Raw genomic sequence first — 13126 nt, forward strand, 5'->3', positions numbered from 1 at the left:
TTTTTTTTTTTTGCCTGATCCCAGCCCTATTGACTCGTTTGTCCTTCTCTCTGCTTCTGTTCCCGCTTCTGCCTGGCCACAGCTCACGACCAGTATCATCCCAGGGAGTAAAAGGGTGGTCAAACCTAACTCAGGCCCCCGCAGAGCCAGACCATCGGCTGCCTTGACCGCTGTCTCCTTCCTGATGCTGAAGCTGGCCTTGTAGGCTCTGGGAGATTTCCGAAAGCTACACGGACGAGAACACCCGCCTGACAAAATGGAAACACACACAGACACACACACACCTTGCAAAAAAAAAAAAAAAAAAATCTTTTCCCACCTTGTCTCTGAACCTGTCTCCTCCCAGGTTTCTTCTCTGGAGAAGTTTTTCTAAACCAAACAGACAAGCAGGCGGGCAGCCTAAGAGCTGGCCCAGAGGTCCCCTGGCAGGCGAAGCCCAGTGCTGAGGAGGGTACAAGGGCCTAGAGATGCCCTTCACTTTCTTCTGGTGTTTTCCTCTCTGGACCCTGCTGACATGAGAGAACAGGATGACATCCCCACCGCCTAAGGGACGTGGGCTGGGGCAGGATGGCTGCCACTCTTCTCAAGCTCCCCATTCTGGGGACCTGCCGGGGGCTGGCGGGGGACGTCGGGCAGCAGAGCAGCGAGGCTGCCCCCTTGGGGTCCAGCTGGGTACCTTCGGCACCTCCAGTTGGCTTCAAGGATGGAGGTTATTTCGCCTCCCTTCTCTGAGGGCTGGATCTGACCTGTGGAGGGTTGTGGTGCTGAGCCCCCTTGACCTCCACTGTAGCACAGGTTGGGAGGCTGGGCAGTTCCAGGGGGCTTGGGAGCCCAGCCTGCCTGGGATATCCCGTTGGGGGTTGGGAGCAAAACTTGGATACCACCTCAAGGCTGATTCTTCCTGCTTGGTGGCAGGAGTTTTGAAATCAAAGAGAGATGATTTTTTTTGTCCACTCCCTTGGTTTCTCTTGGGTCCATTTGGTGGTTCTCCCTTGGGAGGGAGGGGCTGGCGCTGAGAGGGGCAGAGAAGACCATCGGGGCCCGTCTACCTGCACCACACTCTGGTCTCTGCGGCTCTCTCCAACTCTTTTCTCTCTGCCTCGCTCTTCTCTTTCCTCATTTCCGAGACGTATGCACACTGTATGTACATTACACGGCTCCTTTCTCAACATATATGTATATACACATCCGTATACATATATCGTGTGGTTCCCCCTCCTTTCCTTTTTTTTAAGGAACAAAACTAATGAAATAATACCCTAACAGATGATCGAAAATGTATTACTGTAAAGTTTATTTTTTTTAATAATGTTGTCTATGATGGGAAACGAAGGAGGTTGGCTCCCTGTGTCCCCGCCCCAGTCGGGTTGACTGGGCAGTGGAAGAGGGTTCCTGATCTATATCATGCTTAGCAGAGGCTCCAATAAACGTACTAGGAAGCAGTCTGCCCTTCTGCCTCACTCTGGGTGTGCCTTTGCCCCTATTTTGTTCTTGGCCCAGTGCCAACCTCGTGGCTGCTTCCCCGGGGGCTCCTGGTGGGCCTTGGGAGGGCATGTGTGTCCGCGTGTGCACACGTGTGTCTGTCGTGTGTCCTCGGTGTGGGTGATAGAACTCTGTTAGGAGACAGTGGGGCTGAGGTCCCAGCTGTGCTGAGCCTGCGGGCTGTTCACCTGTCATCGCCTCCCTCCCTTCCCAATCAGCACCGATGGATGCCCGTTGGTCCCAAACTGGAAGAGAATGAAAGTAGCCGTGGGGATGGGGGTGTGGAGACAACCTGACATCACATCTTGCAGATGTTTTTGTTAGAAGGCTGCCTGGGTGGCCCTGTGAGGCGGCACAGTTTGTCTTATGTAGGGTGGGTGGTATCTTCCTGCTGGGACTCCGGTTTTTTTTTTAAGGTATGTGATTGTGAAGGCAGAGACCTGGCCTCTTGGGTCCCAGCAGAGAAGGAAGACAATTGTAGTCCATCCTTTTTCTCTTTTTCTCCGTTTGCCACCCAGGCTCTGCCCGGACATTGGGCCTGCCATATTCTCTTGGAGAGACTCTCCTTCAGAGAATACTAGGGGAATGCCTGCTGGCCGAGTGTGTGTGTGTGTGTGTGTGTGTGTGTGCGCAAGCGTGCTGGCGGGTGTGGGCTCGTGTGTGTTCAGGGCGTGTGTGAGTATGCGCACAGCAGCAGGGAGGAGGGAAGACTGCCAGGAGAAGGGATGTTCCTTGTGTCAGCATGACCTTCAGGGCTGCACATGATCCCATCCTGTCACCCCTGGGAGATGAGATGCTTCTCTCTCCCAATCCTGGGTCCCCCCAGTGGCTCTTGTTCCTGGCTGCACACGCACTAGGAACATTGATCCCTGGTGGTGATCAGGTTGGTGTGCTATGTTCCAGCCTCTGATGGAGGGACAGTGAGCCAGCCTGCCCTCTTCCCCAGCCACCAATGGCCTTACGTGGGTAGAGCAAGGTAGAGCAGCTGTGGCGGTCAGCTGGCAATCCATGTTCTTTGCAAAGAGCAACGACTGATTCACTTAGAAGGCTTTGGGAGAAGTTGGCTTATAGAGTCAGTGGGAGATGGGAGGACCAAGGGAGGCTCGGGCAGGAACCAAAGGACATTTGAAGGGACAGAAGGAACAATCTACAGGGTCAGCGTGCCACTGTCTCTGTGATGAACGACAACCAACCATTGTCATCCAGCTGGCTCAGCTGGGGCCTTGTGCCTACCTCCTGCCCCACTTGGGTGGGAGAGGAGGCTGTATGTCACGCCTGGCATCCCTAATGGAGATAAGCCCTTGGCTTGCATCATGGGGGAGAGAAAATTCCCCCAAAGGAAATGGAGGTGCCATTATGAAGGAGGAATAGAGGCTGGGCAGCTTTACCCTGCCTTAAAACATCTCCCCACCCAGGTATCACATAGCTGAAATTTTACCATTAAATATTTATTCCTTTGGTTGAGATGATTCCTGTTCTCCATGATCCTCTCAAAATATGTAAATAAAACTGGGAAGAATAAAGTTTCACTATATTAATGCTAATTGTTTAATGGCTTGAATGAATCTTAGTAACATTTAGGCATTTGAGCCTACACTTTGAAGTTAGGCTGGGGGGACAGATAAGTGGAGAGAAGCAGGAAAGGAATTGAGACAAGATTGGTAGGGGCCACCGGAGATCTGAAATTACTTTCGCGTTCTTTCGGGGAGAGTCGTCCACATGAAGTATAGGCCCACTGTGCCTTTACTGCAGAGTCAGCAGTCTGTAAAATGAGCTTTTTCTTTTTGCCACCAGCCCCATGGGGACTGCTGATCTGGGATATGCATCTGTCTGCAAGGCTGTCTTATCCTGTTTTCTAAGCTCTAGTATATTGTCAAGACTGAAACCCTGTGGGGATACTTCTGCCCTCCCTGGAGAAGCTTCCAGCCTGGGGCAATTGTGGTTCTGCCCAGAACCCAGACATCAGCTTCCTGCCTGGCTCTTGCCCTACCACCCTCCTCTCAATGAAGCTGGGACCACTCGACTAGGCTAAAAGCCTAGAAGAGACCCACAGTGGCAGTGGGGGATCCAAAGAGGCTGGTCCAGGGGCTCAGAGGACTTGGCATCCAGCGGGCCGCTCCCTGGCCCTGGGTGGCCCTGGTGTGTGGGCCGCACGGCTGGTTCCCTGCCTTGTTCTGAGATCAGACACAGAGCTGTTATCTCAGCTCCCTGCACCCCAGGCCCTGTTTGGCAACACAGGTTTCCCAGGACTGCCCAACGCTGCTCTCATGAGTCCTTCCAAGGATTTCATCCCCAGGCCCCAGCTGGGCCCTGCCGTGGCAGCTCCAGCGCGGGAAAGAGGGTACATTTGGGGGTGAGGCAGACCTGGCGTTGAATTCCAAATCTGCTGATCACCAGCTGGGTGACCATGTCCAATCTGAGCCTCAGCTTCTCATCTGTGAAAAGGGGCCGGCAGCCCTGCCTCATGAGAACGGTGTTGGGATTAAATGGGATACCCTGGCACTCAGCTACGCCCCTCCCTTCGCCCAGTGGCCACATGACGCTGGGCCTCTGTAGATTCTTAGCTCCTGCCTGGCCGGCCAGGGTTCCTCCTCCTGGCAGCGGGAGGAGCTGTGCTGGGGTCTGCCCTTGGAGCTTCTCCCTCCTTTCTCCTCCTCTCTGTGTCCTGAGATGTTTTCACGGATTCCCTGTGGCAGAAACAAGACATGATCAGGCCCCTGGACTCTGCTCTTGGAAGTATTGCCAAGTGGAGTTAAGAGGGCGGCGGGGGGAGGTGAGGGAAAAAAGGAAACTTCCTCCCGTATGTAAAGCAGAGTTGATTTGATCTGCAAGTCACTGAGGACAGTGGCTACAGAACATCCAAATGTCACACTCCCTGGAGTCCGCTGTCTGAGTGGCCACCCCTTCTCCACTCGGGAAGGCAGAAGATGTGCCTTTGCCGTGGGTGCGCCAGCTCAAAACCGAGACCAGGACGCATTGACTGGCCATGGGAGCTGGGGCAGGCAGGCTGGCGTGGCATCCCTGGTGGGGCCCAAGGCAAGACCAGAGCAGCTTCACCCCCAGGGGTTTTGAGGAACTCCCTGCAGGGAGGGAGCCCCAGGTCCGCAACCCAAGCTTTTGGGAATGAGTTCTGAGTCATCTTGATGCTTTGTGAGCAGAACCGCCTCCCCTGTGACTTCCCTATAGAAAAAAAGGCTGGCAATGAGGCGGGAGTCTGAGGACATATTCAAGTCCATATTCTCTCCTCCTGAGGTCTGGGGTATACCTGGAGAGGCTGTCAGGGGACCTGGGCTCAAACTCTGGCTTAGCCACCCATCAGCTAGCGACCCTAGCTAAGTCACTGAACTTCGCTGAGCCTCAGAAATGTTGCTCTAGATTGGGGATTGGCAAACATTTTTTTTCAAGAGCCAGGTAATAAATACGATAGGCTTCGTGGGCCATGGCGTCTTGGTTGCAACTACCAACTCGGCCACTGTAGCTCGAAAACAGAGGCAATACGTAAGTGATGGGACCTGGCTGTGTTCCAATAAAACTGGATTTACAAAAACAGACCCAGGCTGGAGTTGACCCCCCTGTTCTAGATGATCTCTGAGACCAAGCTCTCAATCCCAGGCTCTCTGACCATAGGGCTTTGGTGGCAGGAAGTGATGACGGGTGGTGGGGCTGAAATCATCCACAGGTCGGAGGAAGAGAGAGGGCAGGTTGCCATTGCGACAGGGAGGTAAAGGCAGATGAGCTGGTGGAAGAGGACGCTGGGAGGAGAAGCCCCACATTGGGCAGGGGCTGTGAGGGAGAATCCAGGTAGCCTGTGGGCCATACAAACATAGGTGTGGTCTGGAGCACGAGGGCTGCACGGGTGATTTTGAAGTTGTCCTCTGTACAGGGGCATCGAGCCGGGAGGGCGTGTGAGGTTGCAATTCAGCTGCTCTCAACTCATGCATCCGTGTATCCACCTGAGCCCTAAGGAGGGGGTGCCATTCCCTGGTCTGCAGGAGGGCATCAGAAGGACATGTGGTCCAGGGCAAGGGAAGCTGCCGCTCCAGGGGTGTGAGGGGAGAAGTTCACACGTGAATGCAGAGAAGGTCCATCAGGGCAGTGGGGCTCTGAGAGCCCCCGCGTGGCTGTCGGCAAGTCACTTAACCTGGCCGGCCCCCACTTTCCTCGTCTACAAAGGGAAGGGTCAGAGATGCTGCTCTCCAAGGTTCCCGTCCACAGTAGGATTCTGTGATTCTATGACTGCCGGCTATTTCTGAACTCACCAGCCTGGCACAGAATAACTTGGAAGGAGGCGGAATTCATCTCTCTTTCAATAAACACCACCACCCTGCTTGGCTGCTCCAATTTTTCACCAATCGTCTTATGCAGAACTGCAGGCTGCTGCCTTGGGTCTCATTCTGGGTATAGCGGACAGCAGTGCCCCTCATGCTTTGCCCCATTTCCTCTTTTCAGACAACAGTGTTTCCTGAAAAGTTCATACCCATCGGCCACATGGAGCACCCACCGAGCCAGCCCTGGCCTCCCTCCCTGGGTAGGGTGCTCTCTAGTCACCACTTTGACCTGGATCCTGCTGGGCAGTCAGAGGTCACAGAGCCTCCTCCACTGGGACCAGCCAGGCAGAAGTGACTAATTCTCATCTAACGTGCCCGTAGGAGGAGTTTGCATAGTTACCACCGTGAGCATGATTCAGGGTGCTGAAGCTCTTGCAGCCAGAAGAGAGGCTTCCAGGAAAACCTCCCCCTTGATTTTTCCTGAGCCTGGTGGACTGACCTCTCTCCTCTCCTCTCCTCCGCCCACCCACACGCGGGAACTTGACAATTTAAAATACAGGCCGCGGCTCTCACTCTTCTCCATTTCAAAACGAGAGTCCGGCCTGGTTGGCCAAACAAATCCTTGTGGGATAACACCACTGGCCCAGTCCATCCTTCACTTTTATCCTCAGTGGAAGATGAAATGCCTTTTTTTTCGGGGGCCCCAGTAACCTGAAATCACTCTTAATTCTCACTGTGTTAGAAAGCTGGGTGAGCGTGAGGCCACAGTGACATGGAGGATGAAAAGGCCTGCCTCCCAGAAGTATAGTTATAGCATTTCTACCTGGGGGGCTGCTGAAATCACCTTCTCTCCCAAATGGAGGAGACTTGACTTTTTTGATGATTGGAAATGGTCCAGAGATGCTGTCATCCCAGGGGATGGTGATGACCCCTCACTAGCCCCTCAAACTCACCCAAACCCATGCATCTCTCTGTCCAGCCCAGGGCAGCTGTGGAAGGACAGGCCTAGAAAAATCCTGGGCAATCTGGGGAGCAGCTACGATTGCTGGGTCCCTCCCTGCCGCGAGTGGAGGTGGGGCTGAGCTAGCGCTGGGGGCCGCATTCCTCTTTGGGCGTCGGCTAGCGGGACTTCCTCCACTCCACCCCATCACCTGCCCCAAGTCTGCCGGGGGAAAGGGACCCCACTCAGAGAGCAGGGTGGGACTTTCTTCCCCACGCATCAGGGGGACAGCTCAGCCTGGCCCCGTCCTGGGCATCTCCATGTGGACTCAGGAATCCACAACCTCAGCATAAAATTTGATACACTCAGGACAGTGGGAGGACTGGGGTTGCCACCTCCATCTGAATAACTAACTGATCATGTGACTGATTCCGGTGGGAGATGGGTGCTCCCGGGGACCCGCTCACGTTCTGTTCGTCATCTGCAGGACCTCTGACTTCTATCCCTGGGGGCTGTTCTCTCAGAGAATTTGCCATCCCCACCCCCCACCCACTCATCCTCTTTGTCAGGCCGGGGCTGTGGCCTCAGACACCTTCCCTTACTGTTGAAGCGACTCCAGAGCCTCCACCTTTGGCAGGTGGGCTCTGAGACCACAGGTGTGGGCTCTGGGTACGGCCCTGGCTGTGCCCCGAGGTTAGCTGACTCCCCATGGCTGTGTCCTGTTAGGAATTCAGCTTGGCGCACACTTGGAATCATTCTCTTCCAGGAAATCTGTCTTTCATCCTCTTCCTTTTGAGCCTTCTTCTGCCTGGCTGGCTTTCTCCCTCGTCACCTTCTGGTGCAGGCATTTTTGTTCAGCATTTACAGGCCCTGGAGAAGTGAGGCTTTCTCCCTCCAAGTCTTCTGCTTCAGGTCAGGCTGCTCTTCCTCTCAGAGGCTGGATCCAACTGGGCAGCATCTCGGGGGACCATCCACCCAAAGTCCCTGAACTGGTCTCCCTGTCGCCATCATTGCTTCTGCATCTCCCCATTGTCTGGTCCAGCCCCTTTGTAGGGTACTCTCCCTTTCGCAGGGAGTGGAGTTGAGAGCAGAAACTATGAGGTTGACATCAGTATGTTAGGCAGCCTCCTCTGCTCCTGTGGTTTGTTCAAGTTTGCTCACTTTCCCAAAGCTTGTCACACTTATCACCTTCAGATCCACTATACCATACATACACATATATGTTCATGTGTGTGTAGAGTGTGTGTTGGGTATTTATTATCTACTTCCTTCTACTACAATGTAAACTCCAAGAGGGCAGGATCTCCATCTTTTGTGTTTTCAGCACCATGTCCTTAGCACCTACTACAGTGCCTGGCAGAGAGGAACTTCAGCAAGTGTTTGTTGATTGACTGAAAGAAGGTAGATATGGAATTTCAGTGGGTCCCAGGAGAGTGTGCAGGTGGAACACTGAGAAAAAATGAGGAACAGAAATCTGGAATTAGCATATTGAAGCAGAAGCCCAGAGAGTGCTAGCCTGGGACAACTTTTCCCTTGCTGAAGCAAGTCCAGAGACTATATAGTATCCCAGGACACACAGTGTGTCCTCAGCAACAAGGCTGAGGCTAGAAATCCAGACTCCTCTATTTCCTAGTCCGATCCTCCTTTGGTTTCTTCTCTTAGGTGGTTACATACATACCCTGAAATCTCATTTAAAAGAATTAATTTGCTCAGCAAACTCTGTTCTGTTGTGTAGAATAAAGAGAATTTTGGTTCAGCCATCAAAGCACCGTGGATCTCAGCCTGGTCGGAATTGTGGAGGATGTTGAAGGGAACCCTGTGGGGAGAGCTTCTTGGTCGCGGAGACAGACTCGGACATCTGTTTAAACAAGTTCAGCTGAGTTCCTCTGCGGGAAGCTTATCTCATAATGAAGCCGACTGTCATCTGGATTTCTGCATCCTGTCCCTTTAAATAACCTCATGTCCTGGTTTCCCCAGCCTCAACCTCCTGGGGGGAAAAAAAATGACATTCCAATGCAGAAAAGCCAGGCTTCTACAAGTCTCTCTCTGAATTTGCACCAAGAGTGCATGCTTGCTCTGCACTGCGGCCAGATGTCTTGGTAAATCAGCTGGGAAGTTAGTAAGGAAAAATCAACCCAGGACACGTGCCTGAGAGTGGAAGTGTTAAGGAGGAGGCTGGTTAGAGAGGGAGGAAAGGGGAGTGGGGTGGGGGGGTTGTTATTTACTAAGTGGGAACTACTGATACGGAAAGGGGAAACCCAGTGTTGCTTGTTCAGGTATGTGATTGAGAAAGGCTATTAGCCGAGGGACAGGGAGCTTGTTGAAAATCACCAAGCCATTATAACTGAGACCAGCAGCTGCTTCTCGAAATGGGGAGGAAACATACCATCTCAGGAGAACCATAAAATGGGAAGATTCCAATGTGCTCTGGTGGACAAACACAACTTCATGAGAAGTCCATTTGGGTGAGGGCCTCTATAGGATAACCATCCTCCTGGCCAATGATGATAGAGAGTGAGGAACATTGGTCAGCGTCCAGGGCTGGGGTCAGAGGCCAAAGTTCCTCCACCTCGCTCTGGTCAGGGGTCACAAAGATGCTAACTTTTTTTTTAAACAACTTTATTGGAGTATAATTGCTTTACAAGGGTGTGTTAGTTTCTGCCTTATAACAAAGTGAATCAGCTATACATATACATATATCCCCATATCTCCTCCCTCTTGCGTATCCCTCCCATCCCCCCATCCCACCCCTCTAGGTGGACACAAAGCACCAAGCTGATCTCCCTGTGCTATGGGGCTGCTTCCCACTAGCTATCTATTTTACATTTGGTAGTGTATATATGTCCATGCCACTCTCTCACTTCGTCCCAGCTAATCCTTCCCCCTCCCCGTGTCCTCAAGCCCATTCTCTACGTCTGTGTCTTTATTCCTATCCTGCCCCTAGGTCCTTCAGAACCATTTTTTTTTTTTTTTAGATTCCATATATATGTGTTAAGATGCTGACTTTTGAAGACAAAGGAAAAGGGAGGGACCAGGAATGGCCAGCCCTGGGTCTTAAGTTTTCTAAACTTGCTGACGATCTTGTACTTAAAAGGATGCTTAGTGGAGCACAGTGGATCAGCTCTGTCGGTTTCATGACTGCGAGGTCACACATGTTTTCTCTTTCTGATGCTCTCGTTCTGCAGTAAGGGCCCCTGGGATATGTGTACACAAGTGGGTATATATGTATATGCGCACATGTAGAAGTTGCTTGTTGGCAGAACACAGAGGGTGGGTGGAATTTTTTCCTCTTATACAGTTCTCTGAACCAAACCCTGAATTCCTTCGTGGGAAGCTGACTGACTAGCAAATCACAGGAAGTGGACAGAGAAATGACCCGACTGTATGAACGCTGCCTCTTTGGCCTGGCCCTCCATCCACGCAGCTTCCTGTGGTCTCAGGTGACCACGGGGACCACAATTTGTCCTAGCAGTGGCTGGGAGGAAGCCCACTCAGCCGCTGGGTCCTGCTGTCTGTCTGCCTGCCTTCCCGCCCAGGGCCATTTCCCTCCATGGCCCCCATGAAGGTATTCTTCCTGTGATAATTTGCAACTAGTGAGGAATTTAGCTAAGTCCCTCATTTGCCTTTTAAAAATGTCATTAGCTATTTGCACATGAATTCAGAGAGAAGTCAGAGGAAGTGTGCATGGGAAGAGAGAAGCATCCACAGAGCAGGCTGGTGGAAGGATTTCCCCTTTCACTTTTCTTGGCTTCCTTGCGCTGCGTGGATATTGTCTCCTAATAAAAGATGGATGGGATTTTGGGACGCTGCATTCCTTTGGATAGAGTCCTGGATGTATTCTTTCTTTGGAGAATTCTGTGTCTGGCCCTCAGAGCTGTAAGAAGTGGCCATGCCTTTGAGATGGAGGACAGGCAAAGGGCAGAGGGGTCCTAAAAAGTTCCTCACCACTGAGAAGTAGCAGTTAGTGGGGGCTCTAGCCTGGCTGATCTGCCAGGATGAGCCGGGCTGGGAGGAAAATGTGTAAGGGAGTCAGGCAAGTGGTCCTCCTCCTGGTCTAGGTCACTTGCATCTGTCAGCCCCAGTTTCCTCTTCCATCAGGTGAGTGGTTTGGACCAGGTGTCAGGCAATCTAGAATGAACGGAGTGGGTGAGAGCTGTGGGTGGCCAACTTGAGAAGATGGGCTGTCTCAACCCGGGCCAGCTCAATTTCCAGGCCTTCAACAGTAAGCTCCAGCGTTGTGACCTTGGGAAGCCACTTTGAAGAGTTGGAGGTATTGGACGAAATGCCTAGTGCAGGGGCTGGTACGTAGCAGGCTCTTAAAAAATAGGTTCCCTTCTCCTTTCCTGGTTTTCTCACTGCCTACTCCTACATTCTTCTGCTCAATTGCAGCACCAAGTTTGGGAACTGGAAAGCCACATAGGGGCACTGCATTAGTTTGATTCCCTGTTTAACTCTGTGCACTGGGTGACGTTCCAGCATCCTACTCTAGGCTCTCTTGGGAGATTGCTGTAAGTCACGGCCACCTGATGGAGGTTTGCACTGTCTGCAGACCCATTCTGGAAGACACTGCCCATTATAGGCCATGTCCCTGAAATATGGATACATGTGACCTTAGACTTGAGTACAGGGAAATAAAGGCTCCCTTGATGTTAGACTACTGTGGAATGGATTGTAGTTCCCCTTTTTGCTTTGTTTGCCAGAAAACTCAACTAAATTTTGTGCTTAGGAGCTCTAATGTCTGAAATACTTGGACTAGCCAACCTTTCTTACACATCCTTCTAGGAAAACTTCTCTGACTCCCCAAGTCTGGGAAAGAGGCTGACTTCAGTGTTCCTGGTGTTCGTGCTTTCCTTCTACAGAACATTTTCAGGCTGACTGTCTCATTTCCTTTCTCTCAACACGCACGCACACACACACACACACACACACACACACACACACATCACCTTTAAGTTCCTTGAGGTCAGAGAGTGTGTCCTTCAGCTCAGTACGCCCTGCACAGGATCCGGATCTGGACCTTACAAGATACTCAATAAATGCTCATAAAATGGAGAGATGAATGAATGAACACATGATTAAATAGAACATTTTAGTTCAAATGTCAGATACAATCATCTTCTCTTTCTATTCTCTGGGGTTTGATCTTTTACAATTATTGCACACCTTTATTACAAACACAACTTTAAAGCTTTTTGGAGTTACATAGGGTGAGGGGTATAAATCAGTGAACAAATAAACAATGACATTCCTCTTCCACAAAGCCTTCTTTGCCAACCCCAGCCGGCAAGTGCCTTGTGCTCAGGACCATAGATTTTGGAGAGAAGCAGGATGTGCATTTTCTGGCTCTGTCCCTTAACAGCTGTGTGAACTTGGGCAAGTTGCTTTGCATCTAACCTTCTGTTGTCTGATTCATAAAAATGGAGGTCATAGAATTTCCATCGTGGGGTTGTGGAAGATGCAACAAGACCACATAAGTAAAGTGTGTAACAGAGTACTTGGCCCGATGGAAGCGCTCAGCAAATTTTTATGAGTGCAGAAAAGTCTCCGGTACTGTGAATGATGTGCCCCATGTGTCCTGTGTTCTAACTTGACTTTTAGCCCCTGGAGCCAGGTGCCTTGCCTGATGCTCCTCTTGGGTCATCTTGACCACCTGGCTCGGGACTGGGCTCACTGGCTCTGCAAATCCCCAAATAAACTTCTGACACCATTAGAAAAAGTGTCCAGGCAAATACTGGTCTGGTTCCATGTGTCTTTAGCACAGAGATCTGGGAGGGGCCTTTGAGGCCAGATGGTCTGACTTTCATTTTACAGTGTGAGAAATTGGGGTCTAGGCAAGTGCTGGGTGGCCAGGCTGGATGGCACCCTGGGCTTCTGACATCAGGCAAGGACACCTTCCCCGTCACCATGTTGCTCCACCTGGCCATAGGCAGAGACCCTTGTTGGGGACAGACTGAGCCTGGCCTGGGGTTATGGGCCCTCTGAGCATGGGGCTTCGGGGCGCTGTCTTGAAGCTGCAGTAGTTACCCGAGGTGCAGGCATGTAGCTTTGTGTTTCCAAAGTGCTATTTCACAGCTGTGATCTTGTTTCATCATCTCAGGACTGTGAAGTAGGCTGGCAGTGGTTTTCATCTGGATTCTCTGAGAGAAGCTTGATGGCCAGAGCGGTTAAGTGATGGGGTGGGGATCTCTCAGCCCATGAGCGACCGGGCTGGGATAGGAGCTGTAGCCTGGGAGCCTGGGTCACTGTTCTTTGCACTGTGCCTGGTGGAAATGCGCCAGAGGCTGTGTCGAGCAGTTGGCACTGTTCCTGAAATTTGCTCTGAGGAAGGTCAGAGCCTGAATCCCAACCAATCCAGCCTGTGGAAGCTGAGGGGGCCTGGCCTTTTAGTGAGGCCTCTTTTGCCCGTGGCTTACATGGGCTGATGGCATCAGGAGCA

At 51.8% G+C, this 13126-nt stretch overlaps 1 protein-coding gene across 1 annotated transcript in view; it reads left to right on the forward strand.

The window, feature by feature from the left end:
- The window catches only part of GFRA2 (GDNF family receptor alpha 2), a 90212-nt gene extending 85627 nt beyond the window's left edge, over nt 1-4585 (forward strand). The window contains 1 exon segment of the mRNA XM_022562902.3: nt 83-4585. Coding sequence (XP_022418610.2) covers nt 83-205 — 123 coding nt within the window. The 3' untranslated portion in view covers nt 206-4585.
- The last annotated feature ends 8541 nt before the right edge of the window (nt 4586-13126 follow it).

The sequence above is a fragment of the Delphinapterus leucas genome, chromosome 6, assembly GCF_059928025.1.
Source record: "Delphinapterus leucas isolate spDelLeu-1000000601 "Yukka" chromosome 6, BTC_Dleu_Yukka2, whole genome shotgun sequence".
NCBI lineage: Eukaryota > Metazoa > Chordata > Mammalia > Artiodactyla > Monodontidae > Delphinapterus > Delphinapterus leucas.